Source organism: Ranitomeya variabilis, chromosome 2 (genome assembly GCF_051348905.1).
Source record: "Ranitomeya variabilis isolate aRanVar5 chromosome 2, aRanVar5.hap1, whole genome shotgun sequence".
Classification (NCBI taxonomy): Eukaryota; Metazoa; Chordata; class Amphibia; order Anura; family Dendrobatidae; genus Ranitomeya; species Ranitomeya variabilis.
In genome coordinates, this window is record NC_135233.1 from 233109982 (window position 1) to 233136371 (window position 26390).

Consider the following 26390-nt stretch of genomic DNA (forward strand, 5'->3'; position numbering starts at 1 on the left):
TCTCTGCCATTATTTTGATTGTATCATGCCACCAGGTTCCTTCTATTCTTCCTACAATGATGTCCTTCTACAGTGATTGCTCTCTTCGCATGATTTGTCCAAAGTTGACATGTGATAGCCATTCATGGTGATGATAATATCCTTCTCCAGCACCACATTTCAAAGGTGTCGATTTTTATGTCTTGCTTCTTTATTGTTCAGGTGTTGCATACATATGTTACTACAGAAAATACCAGAATATGCATGAGTAGTCTTTGTCACCAGTGCAATGTTCCTCAATTTGAAGACTTTGTACAGTGACTTCAACAAGAAATGGGACCAGAGAGATAGAGTGTACATGGTCCAATTTCTTGTAGACCCTGTGGACATAATTTCTTCAAAATGTCCTGTCTTCTTTTGGGTCCTCAGACTTATCAGTGGTCCTTGAGTTTTTGGTTGTCTTCATCCATTTTAGTCAACTCTTTTGACTTTTCTCGAACCTAATTGCTCGTAAGAGTTAAGCTACAATGTGGTCTTGTGTTCCTCAGTAAGCAAAGTTTGGCTTTTTAAAGATCACACTAAACAAGGTTTGGCCAGCTACTATGTTCTCAAAAGTCTTTGGCCATACCAGGCCACTGATACCATAAGACTTTCCATTTAGAGAGAATGCCGGGACAGTCTGTGCATTGCAGTCTGTGCTCAGACCGAGTTTCACAGTCCTCTTCATAAGCCCTAACTTTACACCATTATGTCATGAACTTTCCAGGGTCTGAGGTCTTAATGATCAAGGCGAAGTTTGCCTACTTTATCGGTGCTGTCATCATTACATAATGTCCTATTTTCCAGCGGTAAAACTTAGCAGTTTTGAACAAGAAGCATTGGACACCCACAATAAGTATCGCCGATTACATGGGGCACCCCCTCTACAGCTGACTCGGGAATTGTGTGAATCTAGTCAGAAATGGGCTGACCACCTTCTGTCAATCAACGCACTACAGCACAGCAATACCAACCATGGAGAGAACCTGTGGTACAAGTGGAACTCAAATGTGAGGGATGCGTCTGGTAAGAAACTGCCACCAGAAAGGTGACTTCTTTCCAATGTTTTTTGAAAAAAATGTTTCTGAAATTTTGGGGCAGGTTTAGGAAATGGTATCCTCCTTTAATTTAAGAAAGGAGTTGGGCTCCATCTTTGGAGTTCTAAAATAACATAGCATCCTTATAATACCACAAATTCCCAACTCTTGTACTTTAGAAGATGCGAGAGGCTTTTTTATATTATATATATATATATATATATATATATATATATATATATATATATATATATATATATATATATATATATATATATATATATATATATTTTTTTTTTTTATTCTTCAGGCTCTGAGGTTGTGGATACCTGGTATAACGAGATAAAGGACTACAATTTTAGTAAGCCTGGCTTCCAGTCCAACACAGGTGAGGTTCCAGCATGTATTAACCAGTATGTCTAGAACTGTTTAGCATGGTATTTATGGTGCATGGACTTCTCAACCAATATACAGTCCATCTATTAATGAAGTGCAAACTTTAAGTACTTAAAATGCATGAAAAAAATCACCCTGCAAGCAATGATATCTATCAAGGATAAATGCATTTTGCATCTTTTTCAATGTGTTTGAATTGTAAACTATAATTATGGCATTAAAATGATGTAAAAGGTGAAATAAGCTGCAGGCAAATGAATGTAACATGAAGACTCTAAGTCCAAAAGTCTGTAGCCTTCCTCAATTATCATGTGCCATTTATATTACTGGGATCTTATATTGCAGTGATCTTTGGGTCCTCATTAGCACTAGAGTCAAGATACAGCTGCTACCTCTCAACCCCTATAGCTAGTTCGCTGGCGTGGTATAGCATTTATTTTCATAACCGACCTTTGAATTTGTGATACTCTAGTAATCATGACCCCAATCAATAGGACTTTGCACTGACTTTAGAGCTGATAGGACCAGTGTGCAGTGAGAATTTGCAAAACCACTCCTTCCTGATTATCACCTGATATAAATTGGCTGGCGATCACCTGACAAATGAGCAAAATGCTCAGTCGTTGGGTGATTGACTCCTTCATGCAGTTATAAAATTCATTAACTGCAGCCAGGGCTGCCAATAGGAATTTTGGGGCCCCATACTGGCAAAATTTTCGGGGCCCCCTTGAGACTCCACCCAGGCATCACCGCCAGCCCCGCCTCCACTCGCTCGACCTGTCCACAGTCCCACCGCTGCCTCTTGGAAAAACTCCACTTCTCACCAATCACACATTTCCCAGTTCCCATCACCAGATCCAGTAGCTTTTGTTTTGGCCAAAAGATTTTTTTAATCTGCCACCACGACAAGGTAGACTCCTTTGGCCGGGTTCTGCTCTACTGTAACTTATTAAACTTTTGTTGAAATATGCAATACAATTTAGGAATATTTTTAGGGACAAATAACACCGCACCATGACCAAACCCCATATTACCACCACATAGTGATCGAATACTGCAATACTGATCAATAATAAAAATAAAAACAAAATACTAATATCACCATAAGTGCCATTATACACAGGAGATCTGTATACAGTATCATTGTACAGGTAGTACAGTGATTAACAGTGACATTATACACATGAGCACTGTATATATTGTACAGGTTATACGAGTGACATTATACACAGAAGCTCTGTATATAGTGTCAGTGTTGAGTTAATATAGTGATTACTGGTGACATTATACACAAGAGCTCTGTATATAGTGTCAGTGTAAAGGTACAGTGATCACTGGTGACATTGTATACAGGACCTCTGTATACAGTTAAACAAAAACCCAGTTTCATAGTAATTAGTGAGCAAAAGTACAGACCATACACTTTGTTGCCACAACAAAAAAACACACCAAATATAGCATATAGCACAAGGAGAACACAGGAGTGCTTCTTTTTTATAAAAGTACAAAATGTTAATACAATTACATAAAGGACAACATAACATATAAAAAGTGCAATTAAAGACACACAGTAGTGATGCCCCAAGGTACATAAGTATGTGGTCACAACTTATTTAGAATACATTATCTACTGTATAATTGTCTAAGGGTCACTTCCGTCTGTCTGTCTGTCTTTCTGTCTGTAACGGAAATCCCAAGACGCTGATTGGTCGTGGCCGTTTTGCCGCGACCAATCAGCGACTGGCACAGTCCGGCGGCGAAATGGTCGCTCCCTACTCTCCTGCCGTCAGTGCCCACTCCATACTCCCCTCCAGTCAGCGCTCACACAGGGTTAATGGCTGCGTTACACCGCGTTATGCGTTAACGCTGCTATTAACCCTTAACTTTTTACTATTGATGCTCCCTATGAGGCATCAATAGTAAAAAGATCTAATGCTAATAATAATTTAAAAAAAAAAAAAAAAAAAAATCATTATATACTCACCTTCCGTGGGCCCCCGGGTCCAGCCGAGGCCTTTCCCGCTCCTCGCGACGCTCTGGTGACCGGTCCATGCATTCCGGTCTCGCAAGATGATGACGTAGCAGTCTCGCGAGACCGCTACGTCGTCATCTCGCGAGACCGCAGTGCACTCTTGGGACCGGAGCGTCACGAGGAGCATGGGTAAACGCCTTGGCTGGATCCGGGGGGCCGACGGAGGGTGAGTATATAACTATTTTTTATTTTAATTCTTTTTTCCAGGTCACCACCTGACAGCACCATGGAGGACGTCCTTCTTATCCATAGTGGGACAGGAAACCACGAGAGTTTAAAAGGACCCTCCCCCTTCCACCCTTCAGTGTTTTTCCTGTCCCACTGTGGATGGGAACGACGAGAGTTCCGTCTGTCCCATGCAGAGAGTGAGGATCGGGGGGGCTCGACCTCTTCCTTCCCACTACATGGACTCTGCGTAGCTGACACCCAAGTAATAGGGTCCCTCAGCAGCACCAGTGTAGCGCTGCTCCTGGTTGAAAGGGTCGCTTCCCCCTGGTGGGGCTCTTGACCCGGGATGAAGCCCCAGATGTACCTGCTTTTTTTTGCTCCTGCAAGGCGCTCCCTTCGCAAACGGATCCAGTGAGGTTCTGGCCGCAGGCATCACAGGACGCCGACCGGGAGTATCCGGGGTCCGTGGAGCTCAGTGTGGCGAGTCACTTCCGGTTTGCCGCTGCCGCGCACGCCACTTCCGGGTCGCGGCCGGCAGCATGGGGCTGCATCCTCTTCACTCCTACGCTCAGCGTCGATAGGAGCTCCGGGACAGGTGGCGCCGACAGCATCCAGGATAAAGAGGGATTCAGATCTGTCATCTGAGGACAGCTCTTTTGAATCTGATATGGAAGAGGAGGAATTGAGTAAGGACCCTCCTCAAAAAGGGAAAACATTTGTTCTCATCTAATGATATAGATGAGCTTCTGTGAGCGGTCAGACAGACTATGCAGATTGAGGAACCCTCAACCACTCAATTCAGGATGAGATGTTTGGGGGGCTACGTTCGCATACATCGAAGGTCTTCCCTGTAAATGCCCACATTCGTTCAATGATTCTAGAAGAGTGGGAAGAGGCAGAAAAAAGGATATCCATTCCTAGAGACTTCTGACTTCGTCTTCCCTTTGACCATGAGGAGGTCAAAGATTGGGAAGATGTACCTAAAATTGACATCCCACTTGCAAAGGTGTCTAAGAGAACCGCCATACCATTTGAGGACTCCTCCAACTTAAAGGAGCCAATGGACAGGAAGGCGGATGGACTCCTAAAAAGAGCATGGGAAAGCTCTGCAGCAGTAATCCGCACAAATTTAGCGGCAACATCTGTGGCGCGGGCAATGCATTTGTGGGTAGATGACTTAAAACATCAGTTGTCAGCCAGAACCGCTAGAGATTCTATTATAAAAGCTATCCCTCTACTCAAACTAGCAACCGGTTTTCTTGCAGATGCTACTGCAGAATCGGTTAGGTTTACAGCTAGAGGCCAATCCTCATCAAACGCAGCTCGAAGGGCTATATGGTTGAAAAACTGGTCGGGAGACGTTCATTCAAAAAATAAGTTGTGTTCCATTCCCTTTTCAGGAGGCAGGGTCTTTGGCCCCATATTAGACGATATTCTGGAGAAAGCTTCTGATGAAAAGAAGGGATTTCCAGAGGAAAAACGTAAAAAATTACAGCCCTTTCACAGAGCCTATTACGGTCAGAGATCAGACTATAGGGGTAAGGGAAAACAGGGGAGATGGAGCTACCAGAAAGAAGGAGAAAATAGAAACCGGAATAGGGATTCAGGTCTCTCAACCTCTAGGTCAGAGTTCCGAAGAAAATGACGCTACCAGGATAGGGGGGCGGTTGCTGAACTTCCTAGGGGAGTGGGAAGGGATTACCACAAGTCCTTGGGTCCTCCAGATTATCTCCCAGGGGTACAGGATAGAATTCGACTCCCTTCCTCCAGAAAGATATTTTGTTTCCAACGTCCATCTCTCTTCAGTCTCGCCAATGTGGTCAGACATACAGGATCTCCTCCAGATGGAGGCAATATCTCCTGTTCCTCCTCACCAAATAGGAAGAGGTCATTACTCAGGTCTCTTCTCTATAAAGAAACCTTCGGGGGAATCCCGAACCATAATAAACCTCAAGCCCCTAAACAAATGGCTACAATACAAAAGGTTCAAAATGGAGTCTATACGCTCCACAATTCCCCTATTGGGAAAAGACGTGGTAATGTGTACTTTGGACAAAAGTGCATATTATCACGTACCAATTTTTCCAGATCAACAAAAATACCTGAGGTTTGCGGTAGAAAAAGAAGGGATAATCTTCCATTACCAATTTCGTTGCCTTCCATTTGGTCTGGCGACAGCACCCAGAGTTTTTACAAAACTCATCGTAGAAATTGTGTCATATCTAAGAAAACGAGACATCACCACAGTTCCCTATTTGGACGATTTCCTGTTAGTGGCAGACTCTGTGGGGCAGCTCAAGATCGATTGTCAGTTGGTGATCTCCACACTGCAGAAATTAGGCTGGGTGTTAAACTGGTCAAAGTCACACCTGACACCAAAATCAAAAATACAATTTCTAGGTGTCATTCTGGATTCGAAGGTCAGAAAATCGTTTCTTCTGGACAAGAAGCTGTCCGACTTAATAAAGAGAATTCGCCAGTTTTCAAGAAGTCGAGTATCATTCAGGGATGCGATGAAGATCCTGGGATTAATGACAGCCTGCATTCCATGTGTCAGCTGGAGCCAGTTTCATTCTCGTCAGTTACAGAGAGCGGTTCTCAAGTCATGGGACAGAAGACAAACTTCACTAGACAAGAAGTTCTACCTATCCCATCGGGTCAGACAATCCCTACGCTGGTGGACTGTGCCAAGAAATCTCCAGGTCGGTGTCCCATGGATTCAGGCTCCAGCAGTCACCGTAACTACGGACGCAAGCCAACAAGGTTGGGGCGGTCAGGTCCTCGGAAGATACTACAAGGGACAATGGAATTCGGAAGACAGCAACAATTCCTCAAATCACAGGGAGCTGCGTGCAGTATAGAAAGTTTTGTGTTCAGCCCGAATCTTATTGAAGAACAAACGTCTAAAGATTCTATCGGACAACACGATGATGGTAGCCTTTCTTCGCCATCAGGGGGGTCCAAGACGTCCGAAACTACAGCATCTGGTGGATCAAATCTTCGCATGGGCGGAAAAGTCAGATTTCGGCAGTTCATCTAGAAGGCTCAAAGAACCAGATTGTGGATTTTCTGAGCAGAGAGAAGCTATCACCTACGGAGTGGGAACTAAACAGCAAGGTCTTCAACGCATTATGTCAACGCTGGGGAACACCGACGGTGGACCTATTCGCGACCAGACGAAACGCGAAGGTCGGAACCTTTTATTCACTGAACCCTCAAGAGGGTCCGGCAGAAGTAGATGCCCTCTCTGTCATGGAGCAGGGGTCTGTTATATGCTTTCCCCCCTCTGGCATTGATACCAAGAATCCTCAGGAAAATATGCGAGGACAGAGTTCAAGTTATTTTGGTGGTCCCTTTCTGGCCCAAGAGGAGCTGGTTCCCTCTGCTAAAGAAGCTGTCAGTAGACAATCCTTACCATCTTCCGGAAATGAAAGACTTACTTTTCCAGGGTCCGATTCTTCATCAAAACCCAGGGAATCTGCAGTTAGCAGCTTGGATCCTGAACGGCAGATCCTGAAAGCAAAAGGCCTATCGGAAGGAGTAATTTCCATCCTGCAAGCAAGTAGGAAGCTGGTAACTTCGGCAATCTATCTAAAAATTTGGAAAAAATTCTGCAGTTTTTGTGGAGACACAACGATCGATGTTGATCACCCTGACATACCCAGAATTCTTGAATTCTTGCAGCAGGGATTCAAGAAAGGGCTTAAACCAAGTACTTTGAGGGTCCAGATAGCAGCCCTCAGGGTGTTTTATGATTCTTCCCTTGCTGCCCACCCTTGGATTGCTCAGTTTTCTAGGGCAGTTCTGAGGCTGAGACCCCTAATCAGGAAAACTATCCCACCTTGGGACCTTAACCTAGTCCTTAATTAATTATGCAAGGAGCCGTTTGATATAGCAAAGGATATAAACATTGCTAAACTTTCCCTCAAAACAGCTTTTTTAGTAGCCATTACATCGGCCAAAAGACTGGGGGAACTTCAGGCCTTGTCCTCCCAAAACCCCTATTTTTTTGATAGGCTCATCTTAAGACTTGATCCAAGTTTCCTTCCTAAGGTGGTCTCGGTTTCAAATATAAATCAGGAGGTAGTGCTCCCATCATTTTGCCAGTTCCCTAGAAACCAAAAGGAGATGTTCTTCCATAACTTAGACGTCAGGGAAACTGAACTTAAGTACTTGGACATGACTAGGGCCTGGAGACGGGATAGTAATCTCTTTGTCCTTTACGGAGGTCCTAATAAGGGGAAAAAAGCATCAAAATCCACCATTGCAAGATGGATTAGATCCACTATTAGCCTAGCTTATCAGGCACAGGGAAAGGATCCCCCAGATAGCCTTAAAGCTCATTCATCTAGGGCCATGGCCGCTTCATGGGCAGAAAAAGGGGAGGCCTCGGTAGATCAGATCTGCAGAGCTGCATCTTGGTCTAGTTTTAGCACCTTTTCTAAACATTACAAACTAGATGTAGTCTCTTCTCAGCTAGCGTTTGGCAGAAAAGTGCTTCAGGCAGTAGTCCCACCCTAGGACCAAAAAGTCTCCTTTGCTACTTCTCCATGGTGCTGTCAGGTGGTGACCTGGAAAACGGTAATTAGTCTTACCTGTGATTGTATTTCCAGGAATCCATCCTGACTGCACTGTTAGTTCCCTCCCTAGTACAAAAATGTGGTATACTTATGTGAAGTAACATTTGTATTAAGATTGTTATGTTCAAAATAACATTCTCTTTTTGCATCCATCCAGAGGTGTTACTTTGGAAAATCACTGAAGGGTGGAAGGGGGAGGGTCCTTTTAAACTCTCGTGGTTTCCTGTCCCACTATGGATAAGAAGGACGTCCTCCATGGTGCTGTCAGGATGGATTCTTGGAAATACAATTACCGGTAAGACTAATTACCGTTTTTTAACAGGGATATGATGTGTCCTGGTTCTCAATGGCAAGAGAACGTAATTAAGCATACAAAAGGACTAGCTCTTGGAAGATGGGAACTCGAGCTGACCATGAGCTAAACCTACCGCACAACTAACAGTGGCCGGGTAGCGTGCCTACGTTTTATCCCTAGACGCCCAGCGCCAGCCGGAGAACTGACTGACCCTAGCAGAGGAAAATACAGACCTGGCTTACCTCTAGAGAAATTTTCCCCAAAAGGCAGACAGTAGCCCCCACATATATTGGCGGTGATTTTAGAGGAAAATGACATACGAAGTATGAAGATAGGTTTAGCAAATTGAGGTCCGCTTACTAGATAGTAGGAAGGCAGAAAAGGGAACTTCACGGTCAGCTGAAAACCCTTTCAAAATACCATCCTGAAATTACTTTAAGACTCTAACATCAACTCATGACACCAGAGTGGCAATTTCAGCTCACAAGAGCTTCCAGCCTCAGAAATATTCAATCACAGAGAACTGGAACAAAAATGCAAAACAAACTTAGGACAACAAGTCCAACTTAGCTGATAGTAGTCTAGGAGCAGGAACATGCAACAGAAAGGCTTCTGGTAACATTGTTGGCCGGCATAGAAATGACTGAGGAGCAAGGCTAAATAGAAAACTCCCACATACTGATGGAAAACAGGTGAACAGAGGAGATGAAGCACACAAGTGCAGTACCACCAGAAACCACCGGGGGAGCCCAGAAACCAAATTCACAACAGTACCCCCCCCTCAAGGAGGGGGCACTGAACCCTCACCAGAACCACCAGGGCGATCAGGATGAGCCCTATGAAAGGCACGGACCAAATCGGAGGCATGAACATCAGAGGCTGTCACCCAAGAGTTATCCTCCTGACCGTAGCCCTTCCACTTGACCAGATACTGAAGTCTCCGTCTGGAAACACGGGAGTCCAAGATCTTCTCGACAACGTACTCCAACTCACCCTCAACCAACACCGGAGCAGGAGGCTCAACGGAAGGCACAACCGGTACCTCATACCTGCGCAACAATGACCGATGGAAGACATTATGAATTGAAAAAGATGCAGGGAGGTCCAAACGAAAGGACACAGGGTTAAGAATCTCCAATATCTTGTACGGGCCGATGAACCGAGGCTTAAACTTAGGAGAAGAAACCTTCATAGGGACAAAACGAGAAGATAACCACACCAAGTCCCCAACACAAAGACGAGGACCAACACGACGACGGCGGTTGGCAAAATGCTGAGTCTTCTCCTGGGACAACTTCAAATTGTCCACCACATGCCCCCAAATCTGATGCAACCTCTCCACCACAGCATCCACTCCAGGACAATCCGAAGACTCCACCTGACCGGAAGAGAAACGAGGATGAAACCCCGAATTACAGAAGAAAGGAGAAACCAAGGTGGCAGAACTAGCCCGATTATTGAGGGCAAACTCCGCCAAGGGCAAAAAGGTAACCCAATCATCCTGATCCGCAGACACAAAACACCTCAAATAAGTCTCCAAGGTCTGATTAGTTCGCTCGGTCTGGCCATTAGTCTGAGGATGGAAAGCAGACGAAAAAGACAAATCAATGCCGATCCTAGCACAGAACGCTCGCCAAAATCTAGACACGAATTGGGTTCCCCTGTCAGAAACGATATTCTCCGGAATACCATGCAAGCGCACCACATTTTGAAAAAACAGAGGAACCAGCTCGGATGAGGAAGGCAATTTGGGCAAGGGAACCAAATGGACCATCTTAGAGAAACGGTCACACACCACCCAGATGACAGACATCTTCTGAGAAACCGGGAGATCAGAAATAAAATCCATGGAGATGTGAGTCCAAGGCCTCTTCGGAATAGGCAAAGATAACAACAATCCACTAGCCCGAGAACAACAAGGCTTGGCCCGAGCACAAACATCACAAGACTGCACAAAACCTCGCACATCTCGCGACAGGGAAGGCCACCAGAAGGACCTAGCCACCAAATCCCTGGTACCAAAGATTCCAGGATGACCTGCTAACGCAGAAGAATGGACCTCCGAGATGACTCTACTGGTCCAATCATCAGGAACAAACATTCTACCAGGCGGGCAACGATCAGGTCTATTCGCCTGAAACTCCTGCAAGACCCGTCGCAAGTCTGGGGAAACAGCAGATAATATCACTCCATCCTTAAGGATACCTGTAGGTTCAGAATTACCAGGGGAATCAGGCTCAAAACTCCTAGAAAGGGCATCCGCCTTCACATTTTTAGAACCTGGTAGGTAAGAAACCACAAAATTAAACCGAGAGAAAAATAACGACCAGTGCGCCTGTCTAGGATTCAGGCGCCTGGCAGACTCAAGATAAATCAAATTCTTGTGGTCGGTCAATACCACCACCTGATGTCTAGCCCCCTCAAGCCAATGACGCCACTCCTCAAAAGCCCACTTCATAGCCAAGAGCTCCCGATTACCAATATCATAATTTCGCTCAGCGGGCGAAAATTTACGAGAAAAGAACGCACAAGGTCTCATCACGGAGCAGTCGGAACTTTTCTGCGACAAAACCGCCCCAGCTCCGATTTCTGAAGCGTCAACCTCAACCTGAAAAGGAAGAGTAACATCAGGCTGACGCAATACAGGGGCAGAAGAAAAGCGGCGCTTAAGCTCCCGAAAGGCCTCCACAGCAGCAGGGGACCAATCAGCAACATCAGCACCCTTCTTAGTCAAATCAGTCAACGGTTTAGCAACATCAGAAAAACCAGTTATAAATCGACGATAAAAATTAGCAAAGCCCAAAAACTTCTGAAGGCTCTTAAGAGAAGAGGGTTGCGTCCAATCACAAATAGCCTGAACCTTGACAGGGTCCATCTCAATGGAAGAGGGGGAAAAAATGTACCCCAAAAACGAAATCTTTTGAACCCCAAAAACGCACTTAGAACCCTTTACACACAAGGAATTAGAGCGCAAAACCTGAAAAACCCTCTTGACCTGTTGGACATGAGAGTCCCAGTCATCCGAAAAAATCAAAATATCATCAAGATACACAATCAAAAATGTATCCAAATAATCACGGAAAATGTCATGCATAAAGGACTGAAAGACTGAAGGGGCATTTGAAAGACCAAAAGGCATTACTAAATACTCAAAATGGCCCTCAGGCGTATTAAATGCGGTTTTCCACTCATCCCCCTGCTTAATTCGCACCAAATTATACGCCCCACGAAGATCAATCTTAGAGAACCACTTGGCCCCCTTTATTCGAGCAAACAAATCAGTAAGCAGTGGCAAAGGATACTGATATTTAACCGTGATTTTATTCAAAAGCCGATAATCAATACACAGCCTCAAAGAGCCATCTTTTTTAGATACAAAGAAAAAACCGGCTCCTAAGGGAGATGACGAAGGACGAATATGTCCCTTTTCCAAGGACTCCTTAATATATTCCCGCATAGCAGCATGTTCAGGCACAGATAGATTAAATAAACGACCCTTTGGAAACTTACTGCCCGGAATCAGATCTATAGTACAATCACAATCTCTGTGCGGAGGTAGTGAACCAAGTTTAGGCTCCTCAAAAACGTCACGATAATCAGATAAAAATTCCGGAATCTCAGAGGGAATAGATGATGAAATGGAAACCAAAGGTACGTCCCCATGAGTCCCCTGACATCCCCAGCTTAACACAGACATTGCTTTCCAGTCGAGGACTGGGTTATGAGATTGCAGCCATGGCAATCCAAGCACCAACACATCATGTAGATTATACAACACAAGGAAGCGAATAATCTCCTGGTGATCCGGATTAATACGCGTAGTTACTTGTGTCCAGTATTGTGGTTTGTTACTAGCCAATGGCGTGGAGTCAATACCCTTCAGAGGTATAGGAACTTCCAGAGGCTCTAAATCAAACCCACAGCGTTTGGCAAAGGACCAATCCATAAGACTCAAAGCGGCGCCAGAGTCGACATAGGCGTCCGCGGTAATAGACGATAAAGAGCAAATCAGGGTCACAGATAGAATAAACTTAGACTGTAAAGTGCCAATTGAAACAGACTTATCAACTTTCTTAGTACGTTTAGAGCATGCTGATATAACATGAGTTGAATCACCACAATAGAAGCATAACCCATTTTTTCGCCTAAAATTCTGTCGTTCGCTTCCGGACAGAATTCTATCACATTGCATAATCTCTGGCGCCTTCTCAGTAGACACTGCCAAATGGTGCACAGGTTTGCGCTCCCGCAAACGCCGATCAATCTGAATAGCCATTGTCATGGACTCATTCAGACCTGTAGGCACAGGGAACCCCACCATAACATCTTTAATGGCATCAGAGAGACCCTCTCTGAATTTCGCCGCCAGGGCCACTCATTCCACTGAGTAAGCACAGACCACTTACGAAATTTTTGACAGTATATTTCAGCCTCATCTTGCACTTGAGACAGGGCCATTAAGGCTTTTTCAGCCTGAATCTCTAAATGAGGTTCCTCATAAAGCAACCCCAAAGCCAGGAAAAACGCATCCACATTGAGCAACGCAGGATCCCCTGGTGCCAAAGCAAATGCCCAATCCTGAGGGTCGCCCCGGAGCAAGGAAATTACAATCCTGACCTGCTGTGCAGGATCTCCAGCGGAGCGAGATCTCAGAGACAAAAATAATTTACAATTATGTTTGAAATTCTGGAAGCGAGATCTATCCCCAGAGAAAAATTCAGGTAAAGGAATTCTAGGTTCAGATGTAGGAGCATGAATAACGAAATCCTGTAAGCTTTGAACCTTCATAGCGAGATCATTCAAACCTGTAGCTAAACTCTGTGGATCCATATTAATCAGGTGAAATCAGAACCATTCAAGGATTAGAAGGAGAGAGAGACAAAGGCTGCAGTAAGCAGAGATGCTAGTGAATCAACTAATGAGCGAACTCAGGAAAAAAAAAAAAAAAAAATTCTCTGCAGACTTCTTTTCTCTCCTTTCTTCTGCCAATTATTTTAACCCTTGGCCGGCCAAACTGTCCTGGTTCTCAATGGCAAGAGAACGTAATTAAGCATACAAAAGGACTAGCTCTTGGAAGATGGGAACTCGAGCTGACCATGAGCTAAACCTACCGCACAACTAACAGTGGCCGGGTAGCGTGCCTACGTTTTATCCCTAGACGCCCAGCGCCAGCCGGAGAACTGACTGACCCTAGCAGAGGAAAATACAGACCTGGCTTACCTCTAGAGAAATTTTCCCCAAAAGGCAGACAGTAGCCTCCACATATATTGGCGGTGATTTTAGAGGAAAATGACATACGAAGTATGAAGATAGGTTTAGCAAATTGAGGTCCGCTTACTAGATAGTAGGAAGGCAGAAAAGGGAACTTCACGGTCAGCTGAAAACCCTTTCAAAATACCATCCTGAAATTACTTTAAGACTCTAACATCAACTCATGACACCAGAGTGGCAATTTCAGCTCACAAGAGCTTCCAGCCTCAGAAATATTCAATCACAGAGAACTGGAACAAAAATGCAAAACAAACTTAGGACAACAAGTCCAACTTAGCTGATAGTAGTCTAGGAGCAGGAACATGCAACAGAAAGGCTTCTAGTAACATTGTTGGCCGGCATAGAAATGACTGAGGAGCAAGGCTAAATAGAAAACTCCCACATACTGATGGAAAACAGGTGAACAGAGGAGATGAAGCACACAAGTGCAGTACCACCAGAAACCACCGGGGGAGCCCAGAAACCAAATTCACAACAATGATGCCCACATTGCTATATACTATGTGGGCTGTGTTATATACTACATCACTGTGCTATATACTATATGGTCTGTGCTATATACTACGTGGCTGTGGTATATATTACGTGGCTGGGCAATATACTACATCGCTATGCTCTATATTACGTGGCCTGTTATATACTGCATGGGCAGTGTTATATACTATGTCTCTGTGCTATATACTATGTGGCTGTGCTATATACTACGTGTCTGTGCTATATACTACGTGGCTGGGCAATATAGTACGTGGCTGGGCAATATAGTACGTGGCTGGGCAATATAGTACGTGGCTGGGCAATATAGTACGTGGCTGGGCAATATAGTACGTGGCTGGGCAATATAGTACGTGGCTGGGCAATATAGTACGTGGCTGGGCAATATAGTACGTGGCTGGGCAATATGCTACGTGGGCTGTGCTATATACTACGTGGCTGTGTTATATGCTACTTGGCTGTGCTATATTTCTCTGCTGTATCTGTGCATCATGAATCGTGGTATGTGTTAAAGAGGGGGGCCCACTGAGACTTCTTTTGCCCGGGGCCCTCAAAAACCTGGAGCCGGCCCTGGCTTCACTGATTGTTCGTGGCCGGGTGTGACCAATCACCGACAAGAACAGTCCACCCACGAATTGGCGTGGAATTTGAACCACGCTTCGCTAATTGGTCGCGGCCAGCTGGCTGAATCCTGTGTATAAATTGCATTATTCTGAAAACTTCATAAATAAACTACATACATATTCTAGAATACCCGATGCGTTAGAATCGGGCCACCATCTAGTTTATTATAATGGTAAGATGGAACATGTACAGTATATCTCAAATCCATCTGAAATAGTGCATCTCTATAATCATTAATTGTATGCCCACCATCAATCAAAGAGTCTTAGGTCTATGTGGTCCGCAATAGTATACAGGTCCTTCTCAAAAAATTAGCATATAGTGTTAAATTTCATTATTTACCATAATGTAATGATTACAATTAAACTTTCATATATTATAGATTCATTATCCACCAACTGAAATTTGTCAGGTCTTTTATTGTTTTAATACTGATGATTTTGGCATACAACTCCTGATAACCCAAAAAACCTGTCTCAATAAATTAGCATATCAAGAAAAGGTTCTCTAAACGACCTATTACCCTAATCTTATGAATCAACTAATTAACTCTAAACACATGCAAAAGATACCTGAGGCTTTTAAAAACTCCCTGCCTGGTTCATTACTCAAAACCCCCATCATGGGTAAGACTAGCGACCTGACAGATGTCAAGAAGGCCATCATTGACACCCTCAAGCAAGAGGGTAAGACCCAGAAAGAAATTTCTCAACAAATAGGCTGTTCCCAGAGTGCTGTATCAAGGCACCTCAATGGTAAGTCTGTTGGAAGGAAACAATGTGGCAGAAAACGCTGTACAACGAGAAGAGGTGACCGGACCCTGAGGAAGATTGTGGAGAAGGACCGATTCCAGACCTTGGGGAACCTGAGGAAGCAGTGGACTGAGTCTGGTGTGGAAACATCCAGAGCCACCGTGCACAGGCATGTGCAGGAAATGGGCTACAGGTGCCGCATTCCCCAGGTAAAGCCATTTTTGAACCATAAACAGCGGCAGAAGCGCCTGACCTGGGCTACAGAGAAGCAGCACTGGACTGTTGCTAAGTGGTCCCAAGTACTTTTTTCTGATGAAAGCAAATTTTGCATGTCATTCGGAAATCAAGGTGCCAGAGTCTGGAGGAAGACTGGGGAGAAGGAAATGCCAAAATGCCTGAAGTCCAGTGTCAAGTACCCACAGTCAGTGATGGTGTGGGGTGCCATGTCAGCTGCTGGTGTTGGTCCACTGTGTTTCATCAAGGGCAGGGTCAATGCAGCTAGCTATCAGGAGATTTTGGAGCACTTCATGCTTCCATCGGCTGAAATGCTTTATGGAGATGAAGATTTCATTTTTCAGCACGACCTGGCACCTGCTCACAGTGCCAAAACCACTGGTAAATGGTTTACTGACCATGGTATTACTGTGCTCAATTGGCCTGCCAACTCTCCTGACCTGAACCCCATAGAGAATCTGTGGGATATTGTGAAGAGAAAGTTGAGAGACGCAAGACCCAACACTCTGGATGAGCTTAAGGCCGCTATTGAAGCATCCTGGGCCTCCATAACATCTCAGCAGTGTCACAGGCTGATTGCCTCCATGCCACGCCGCATTGAAGCAGTCATTTCTGCCAAAGGATTCCCGACCAAGTATTGAGTGCATAACTGAACATTATTATTTGATGGTTTTTTTGTTTGTTATTAAAAAACACTTTTATTTGATTGGACGGGTGAAATATGCTAATTTATTGAGACAGGTTTTTTGGGTTATCAGGAGTTGTATGCCAAAATCATCAGTATTAAAACAATAAAAGACCTGACAAATTTCAGTTGGTGGATAATGAATCTATAATATATGAAAGTTTAATTGTAATCATTACATTATGGTAAATAATGAAATTTAACACTATATGCTAATATTTTGAGAAGGACCTGTACATGGGCCTCATTGCATGGTTACATCTTTAGGAAAGTTAAACATACTGTATATTCAAAGCCATGTTGCCATAACATTATACATATGGATCACGTTACCAAACACTTAGGGCAAATCACTCAGACCATTTAATGACCCCAACGCGCATTTCGCCTGTTAGTTCATCATGCTTTCTCAAGGGGAAAAAGCATGACGAACTAACAGGCGAAACGCATGTCTCCATCCTGTACCGTGTCTCAGACGCAGGTTCAGTTACTGCAGCGGCAGAATCCTGCCGCTGGGACCCAGTGAGCAGACCTCTGCTCATTGGGCCCCATACGCCAGTCAGGGCAGTAATGCCCTGATGGTAGCCCAGACTGCAACACATCGTTTCATGCAAACAGTGGATGTGCTGCCAACATCATAATGCTTCATGGGCACTGAACAACGATCATTCAATGTTCTGAAAACGGCCTGTCTAAATGGACCATTACTTTTACTGCTCCTGAGTTACATCCTGTATTATACTGCAGAGCTGCACTCACTATTCTGCTGGTGCAGTCACTGTGTACATACATTACATTACTGATCCTGTACTAATCCTGAGTTACATCCTGTATCATACTCCAGAGCTGAACTCGCTATTCTGCTGGTGCAGTCACTGTGTACAAATATTACATTACTGATCATGTACTGATCCTGAGTTACATCCTGTATTATACTTCAGAGCTGCACTCACTATTCTGATGGTGCAGTCTTTGTACATAGATTACAATATTACACTATTAACATTACTAAAGGCAAAGCCCAGTATACATACTACGAGATTAAGCTCTATGCAGATATTGAACCAGAGTGTGAGGTGATTGCAGCTTTAGAGTATATTGTTATGGCTCAAATTGTGATGAAGAGGTGGTCATACATGAACCTGCCTCATGTTCCTCGAAACTCCTGTTGATGAAATGGTCAAACTGTTTTCCGTTCCAGGTCACTTTACACAGGTAGTTTGGAAAGACTCCAGAGAAGTTGGCATTGCCAAAGCTGTGGATGGCAAAGGAATGGTGATAGCAGTTGCACAATACAGTCCAGCAGGGAATATCACCAACCCTGGGTACTTTCAGAAGAACGTGCTGCCCAAGGGAACCCCCGTGACTGAATCGACAACAAGTCCTAGTGACCGCGGGCCGTCATCCACCACCACCACTTATTACCCATCCACACGCGGGGGAGACTCTTCATTGTCCTCTACAGGTAACATCTCAAGTCATTGACCCTAAAGAAAGGTATCCAGTGTCATATTCTGGGTTATCAGACATATATAGAGAAGTAGATATTTGCAAATTCTAGATGGCAAAACCGGTAACCAATGAAAGTGACTGCGGGACATCATCCACCACCACCTATTACCCATCCACACGTGGGCAGTAGCGTAGCTACCGGGGGCAGTCACCGCGGGCCCTGCACTCTGAGGGGGTCCATCAGGAGCTACGCTATTGTAACTGTATCGGCGTGCTGCGCGCTCCGATACAATTACTTTCTACGGCAGAGCAGGGAGAATTGATTTCCGATGCCAGCAGTGGGCCGCCCGTCATCGCAGGTTCAACTGTATCTGCTAGATGCCGATACAGCTGACCGCATTGATGAGAGAATGAGCGGTTACGCTCCTCCCATTCTCCCATGATGCCGTCAGCGTTTGACATCCCCGATGCAAATGCTGACAGCGGGCGCGATGACGTCACTTCTTGGCCCCCGCTGTCTGGAGATGTGCGGAAGCTTGGAGCATCGGAGGAACCAGGAGGAAGAGGTGAGTATTGTTTTGTTTTTTTTTTTTATGGAGGTGCATTATACTATAGAAGCCTAAGAGGGTGCATTATATTAGTCTGCCTATGGGGGATGCATTATACTATATAGAGTCTGCCTATGGGAGATGCATTATACTTTCTAGGAGACAAAATGTGGACACTGATTTCTAGGGCACTTGCACCCAGCATTACTATATTATAGAGGGGTGCTTTAGATTTTAGAGGGCACTCAGTAGGTGCAGTAATAGGGACACATACGGCAGAATCAGCTCAGCATTGGGGTATCAGCAGGATGAGGAGTTTGCACAGGTTGGGAATAGATGGTGACGGTGCTGAAAATATGAGAAGTGAAATTTTTTTTTGTTTGTAATCTCTGCAGACGAGTCCTGACTGGAAGAAGTTGTCATATCCGTCTGTACCAGATTGAGAAGGTGGGAAAAGTGAACAATTCCATCAGAAAGAACGTCCTATGCATGTCACCATCTATAACTGTGCTGTGATCTCTTATATGTTCTGTAGGGCTGGTATCTACCACTGACCATATGGCGGTAATATCCATGTTGGTCTTTATATAGAGATTTGTTTTCAGTAACAACCAGGTCATCTGCCGAGGTTCTCCTACATCCACTATTGGGGTGCGTCACCCAGTTGTAATCAAGGTTACCTAGTTAGGGGCCCACTCTGAACTAGGGCTCTCACTTCTGAGGAATGCTTTGAGTGAGGAAGATTGCCCAATAGTCCTGCACCTATTAACCTACTTTGTGCTTCATTTTTCAGTGGACTCGAGGACATTTGCACAGGAATTCCTGAAGGCTAACAACTCTTACCGCTCACAACATGGAGCCAGACCCCTGCAGCTGAACTCTCGAATTAGCCAAGATGCCCAAAAGTGGGCAGAACATCTCTTAACCTTAAAAACACTGAAGCACAGTGACACCTCCTGCGGAGAGAATATTTGGGCTAAAACGGGAAGTCCATCCATTACTGTGACAGGTCAGTTAAATATTCCCTACTTACAGAGAAAGTGGAAGTTTACATTTTATAATCTCAGCCTTTTGAACTGGGTATCTTAAGTTTTCAAACATTTCTCCTAATAATTGCTTACATAATTTATCCTATCATCTTCCAGATATACATTCGGAGTTGAAAAAAGTTGTATCACATCAAATGTCAGTACAACTTAAGTGACAGAGAATTTGCATAATAGGATTATAAATCATCACCATTTCAGTTCTCGTCTGCCTTCTAGTGGACATCAGTGGAATTGCAACTTCTTTTTTCCACTTACCGTAGATTCCAAAAAAGGTTTAGCTAACCTCAGGAGTTCCCATGACCTCTGCAGTCAGTCACAGGTCTCAGCAGCCTTGTATCTAACATGCTAGCATCCTTAGTGAACAGTGATTGTTGCAGCGATTTGGGGGAAAAAATATATATACTGTGTATATGTATATGTGTGTGTGTATGTGTATATATATATATATATATATATATATATATATATATATATATATATATATATATATATATATATATATATATATATATATATATATATATATATATATATATATATACACTCACCGGCCACTTTATTAGGTACACCTGTCCAACTTCTTGTTAACACTTAATTTCTAATCAGCCAATCACATGGCGGCAACTCAGTGCATTTAGGCATGTAGACATGGTCAAGACAATCTCCTGCAGTTCAAACCGAGCATCAGTATGGGGAAGAAAGGTGATTTGAGTGCCTTTGAACGTGGCATGGTTGTTGGTGCCAGAAGGGCTGGTCTGAGTATTTCAGAAACTGCTGATCTACTGGGATTTTCACGCACAACCATCTCTAGGGTTTACAGAGAATGGTCCGAAAAAGAAAAAAAATCCAGTGAGCGGCAGTTCTGTGGGCGGAAATGCCTTGTTGATGCCAGAGGTCAGAGGAGAATGGGCAGACTGGTTCGAGCTGATAGAAAGGCAACAGTGACTCAAATCGCCACCCGTTACAACCAAGGTAGGCCTAAGAGCATCTCTGAACGCACAGTGCGTCGAACTTTGAGGCAGATGGGCTACAGCAGCAGAAGACCACACCGGGTACCACTCCATTCAGCTAAGAACAGGAAACTGAGGCTACAATTTGTACAAGCTCATCGAAATTGGACAGTAGAAGATTGGAAAAACGTTGCTTGGTCTGATGAGTCTCGATTTCTGCTGCGACATTCGGATGGTAGGGTCAGAATTTGGCGTAAACAACATGAAAGCATGGATCCATCCTGCCTTGTATGGAGCATCTTTGGGATGTGCAGCCGACAAATCTGCGGCAACTGTGTGATGCCATCATGTCAATATGGACCAAAATCTCTGAGGAATGCTTCCAGCACCTTGTTGAATCTATGCCACGAAGAATTGAGGCAGTTCTGAAGGCAAAAGGGGGTCCAACCCATTACTAGCATGGTGTACCTAATAAAGTGGCCAGTGAGTGTATATATATATATATATATAATTTTTTTTTTGTAATATCCCACACAACTCCTTTTTAGTTTTGATTTTGTTTAGCATTTAATAAACAATCATATTGATACTGATTCTGTACTGCCATCTTGCAGATTTCACATTGATAATTTTTGAGTTTTTTAACAGGTCAAGAAGTAGCTGACAGCTGGTACAAAGAAGAGAAAAACTACAATTTCTCCAAGCCAGCACACCAGCCAGACACAGGTATAATATATGTACAGTTCGGTCCAGAAATATTTGGACCGTGACCGAATCTCCGTGATTTCAGCTCTGAAGGCCACTATTTTTTTTTTTTTCTTTTTATTTAAAATGAATTTGAAGTGGAGAGTTTCTGGTTTAATTACCGGAAATCAACTAAAATATACTGTGAAACATTTAGGAATTGCAACTATTTTTCTACAAAACCTTCTCATTTCAGGAGCTCAAAAGTAATTGGGCAAATTAACTTTATCATAAATGAAATGTTCCTTTTTAAAACTTTGTAGAGAATTCTTTGCAGGCAATGCCTGAAGTCTGGAAGCCATGGATGTCCCTAATCGTTGAGTTTCCTCCTTTGTGAGGCTTTGCCGCCTTTATTGCAGCTGACTTCAGTTGTTGCTTGTTTGTGCGTCTTTGTGCCTTAAGATTTGTCTTAAGCATGTGAAATGCTGCTCGATGGGATTGTGATCTGGTGGATGACTCTGTCATTGGCGAATAGTCTCCATTTTTCAGGATCTGGGGCAGAGTGAGGCTTACTTTTTGAGCCTAGCTGACATTTTTATTGATACCATTTTTGGGGTAGATTTGATGCTTTGATCGCCTGTTAGTGCAATGTTGCAGCGACCAAAAAACGTAATTCTGACGTATTGATTTTTTTTTCTCGTTACACCTTTTACCAATCGGATTAATTCTTTTTATAATTTGATAGATTGGGCGTCTCTGAACGCGGTGATACCAAATGTGTATTATTTTTTTGTTTTATTTTGAATGGAGCAAAAGGGGGTTGATTTGAACTTTTTTAAAAAAAAAATTTTTATATTTTTTTTAAATTTTTTTTTTTACTTGCTTCAATAGTCTCCATAGGACAGTGATTTTCAACCTTTTTTGAGCCGCGGCACACTTTTTATACTTAAAAAATCCCGGGGCACACCACCAACCAAAATGGCACAAAATGACACTAAAACAGTACATATTCTACATATAGTTAATAATATAGATTCTAAATGTATTTATACTCACTCAGTGTGAAACCTGGGCCTAAGTGCAACCCTAGCCCTAAGTGCAACCCTAGCCCTAAGTGCAACCCTAGCCCTACCCCTAATGGAAAAACAAAAATAATTATATTTTCTGTATTTTATTATTGTCCCTACCTATGGGGGTGATAAAGGGGGGGGGGGGGTGTTATTTACAATTTTTTTTATTTTGATCGCTGTGATAGAACTTATCACAGCGACCAAAATGTACAGGAACGAATCTGCCGGCAGATTCGGCGGGCGCACTGCGCATGCGCCCGCCATTTTCCAAGATGGAGAAAACGGCCGGACACCGGGAGGGACATCGGAGCTAGGTAAGTATGGGGGGGTGGGATCGGAACACGGGGGGGGGGGGGGGGGCAGATCGGGGTCTCCAGCCATGGCAGATGCTATTGCAGCATCGGCCATGGCTGGATTGTAATATTTCACCATTTTCATAGGTGAAATATTACAAATCGCTCTGATTGGCTGTTTCACTTTCAACAGCCAATCAGAGCGATCGTAGCCACGGGGGGGTGAAGCCACCCCCCCTGGGCTGAAGTACCACTCCCCGTCCCTGCAGATCGGGTGAAATTGGAGTTAACCCTTTCACCCGATCTGCAGGGACGCGATCTTTCCATGACGCCACATAGGCATCATGGGTCGGATTGGCACCGACTTTCATGACGCCTACGTGGCGTCATGGGTCGGGAAGGGGTTAATGATTATACACAGCATTATTGGCGGGCATTACCTTGGCGGCGGGCAAATGCGAGAGTCTCTCCGCTCTCAGGATGACGCGCCGGCCTCGGTGACGTCATTAAGTCGCGCGAGCGTTTAAAGCTCGCGCATGTGTTATTCCGTGGCTGCGCATTGCCAGGGAACAAAACAAAGGGGGCACCATAGTTTGGGGAACTTTCCCCGCGGCACACCCGACCATGTGTCGCGGCACACTAGTGTGCCGCGGAACACTGGTTGAAAATCACTGCCATAGGAGACTTGAAGTTGCGATTTTTCTGATCGCTTGTGCTGCATATAACAGGGCTTGAGCACTGCTATGTGTAGTAGAAATGCTCATCTGCTATGGACACTCATACCAACCAATCAGTGCCCCGCGATCATATGACAGGGGCTCCAATGGGCAGACCTCATGATGTGCTTCCAGCGAGGGCATGTTAAATGCCGCTGGCAAAAGATTGAAGGTAGCATTTAACATGTTAACAGCCACAGGTGGATCGCGCCAGCATCAAAGGGAGGGGGTGACCTATAATGTAACTATGTCATAAGTCGTGAAGGGCTTTATCTTAGCTTCATCTGTCCATGGAATGCTTTTCCAGAACTTGGCCAAGATGTTTGTTGGTAAAGTCTAATCTGGCCTTTCTGTTCTATAGGGCTGAGCCAGACTGACGTATAACACTGCACGGACTGACCCGGCACCTCTCCTGACCTGAGCAAGACAGTATGATGTATTTCTATGCAGCTGTCAAGCTCAGGTCAGGAGAGCAGAGGCCATTACGAGGTTTAGGATGTGATTCTCCCACGAGAAATCAGTCTGTCTCTGCCCTAAGGCTTTTTAATGGTTTACACCTTGTGGTGAACCCTTTGTATTTGCTCTCATGAAGTCTTCTCTATGGTAGATTTAGATACTGAAACACCTACTTCCTTTAGTGTTCTTCAATTGAGTGGATGTTGTGAAGGGGTTTTTCTTTTTCTTCACATTGGAAAGGATTCTGCGATCATCCACCACTGTTTTGTTACATGGACGTCCAGGCCTTTTTGAGTTTCCAAGCTCATCAGTGCACTGTTTTTTTGTTTTTTTTTGCAGAATGTACCACTCCTAACATTTCTGCTATCTCTCTGATGGATTTTCACTTTTTTCCAGCCTAATGATGATTTGTTTATCTTCCTCTGAGAGCTTCTTTTTTTATAATTGAATTTTATTAAGTTCAAAGTCGTATTACAGAAAAGAAAGGAAAATCAAAATTCAACACAAGAACGCATTTCTAAAGATAGCAAAAATGAATGCAATGTCTAACAATAAACAGATTATTCAACAATATTGAGTAGGAACAATGTAATAGGTCTACATCTGAATATGTAGCTTAAACAAAACACTGACCCAAGACACTGAGACAGAAGGGGTGGGAGGGAGAAAGTAAAATTATACTTATTATATGACCCATAGCAAATAATTTTCGCTGCATTTGTTAGCAGTCTCAATGAAACCAATACGTGTCCCAAAGAGTCCATACTGCATTCAAATGATCAATAGTATTATTCACCATATCTGTGAGAGATCCCATACCTCCAATATAATGTATTTGCGACTGGAGATCAGTGTTCGATGGGGGATCAATCGACTTCCACTTACAGGCTATCAGGCATCTGGCAGCCTTTCTTATATGTAATAAAAGCTGTTTGACTTTATGACCTAAATAAAATTTTGCACCAAATGGGATCTGACGTCACCAGACGTCACCAGACGTCTGACTTTACAAATCAGGTACTTGACATATTCCCAGAAGACTAAAATATTTGGGCATGGCCAAAACAAATGGGGCAGGTCATCTGCAATCCCACATCTTCAACAACAACTAGGTATGGTAGAGTTAAGTTTATGCAGAAAGGAAGGAGCATGATACCAGAACATGAGTAGTTTATACTGCTTTTCCCTGTAAGTGTAACATGTAGAAGTTTTGACTGTGTTTTTCAAGATCTCCTGCCAAATGCCAAGTGGAAGAGGTTCTCCCCAAAAACCTTTCCATTTACTCATATAAGCATATTTGGGGTGCTCATCTGTATAAGGATTAATTAATATCTGGTAAATGTGATATAAGGCCCTTGGTTGAAACACCTGCTCTACACGATCTTTCAAAATATTTGGGGTAAGAGATTTTAAAGGTGGAATAAAGGGAGTGCATATATTGTCTGATCTGTATGTATCTCCAGTGAGTGTTAGCCGGTAGATTATACCTGGTGTATAAGGTGTTAAAAACGAATGAGGTTCTGGAGTACACATCCACTATATCTGCAAAGCAGAAAAGTTGCTTGTTAAATCAAAGCTTTGTCTGACTATTATTCAGACTATCCAGTACCGCTGGATTAAATAGGAACGAAGTCAAAGGAGAATGCTCTGATATTAGTGGGAGTTTTTTGGAGCATTGATCCCAAATTGTTTTGGCAAAGGGTATTGGGCCTAGCGTGTGTGAATTTACTTTTTTGAAAGAGGTCCCCAAAGGTAGGAGTTGGGGTGTACTGAGGCTATCCAAAGTTTCCCAACCTCCATCCATCTAGAAAATGATCTGAGATTAGACCATGCTGGGATATGCCGAAGATGAGCAGCCCAATAGTACATGATTTTATCGGACACCCATTCCTCCTCTAGATTTGCTTGCAAGCATAATTTGATTTTTAATCCTATGCCTTTTTTGTGTGCCCAAATAAATTCAAGAATAAATGAACATTACGTAGTTTCCTATAAGGTTTTCGAACAGGTATATATTTTTTGGAAGTATGGTCATTTTGCCAGCTGAGATTCCTTCAAACAGAGATAACGGAAGCTTGTTCCATATATTAACCCCTTCCCGACCTTTGACGCAGCGTATGCGTCATGAAAACCTGTGCCAATCCGACCTGTGACGCAGCATATGTGTCATGGTCGGATCGCGCTCCTGCAGGCCGGGTGAAAGGGTTAACTGCAATTTCACCCGACCTGCAGGGACAGGGGGAGTGGTACTTCAGCCCAGGGGGGGTGGCTTTGCCCCCACGTGGCTACGAACGCTCTGATTGGCTGTTGAAAGTGACGTTTCACTTTCAATCAGAGCGATAGTAATATTTCACCAATGAAAATTGGTGAAATATTACAATCCAGCCATAGCCGATGCTGCAATAGCATCAGCCATGGCTGGAGACCGCGATCTGCCCCTGCCACCGATCTCTCCTCTCCTCCCCTCCGTCCTCCGTTCTGTCATCTGCTGCCCTCCGTCCTCCTGTCCGCTCCCCCCGTGCTCCGATCTCCCCCCCGCTGTCCGATTCCACCCCTGCATACTTACCGAGCTCCGGTGTCCGTCCGTC

The 26390-nt window shown here is 44.0% G+C and overlaps 1 protein-coding gene across 3 annotated transcripts in view; it reads left to right on the top strand.

Moving 5' to 3' along the window:
- LOC143805125 (uncharacterized) overlaps positions 1 to 26390 on the top strand; it is a 159130-nt gene that overhangs the window by 123468 nt on the left and 9272 nt on the right. For all 3 annotated transcript variants that reach the window (XM_077284015.1, XM_077284016.1, XM_077284014.1), the window contains exons 9-13: positions 826 to 1044; positions 1366 to 1443; positions 17786 to 18049; positions 19378 to 19593; positions 21232 to 21309. In XM_077284015.1, coding sequence (XP_077140130.1) covers positions 826 to 1044; positions 1366 to 1443; positions 17786 to 18049; positions 19378 to 19593; positions 21232 to 21309 — 855 coding nt within the window. The remainder of the gene's footprint in view (positions 1 to 825; positions 1045 to 1365; positions 1444 to 17785; positions 18050 to 19377; positions 19594 to 21231; positions 21310 to 26390) is intronic.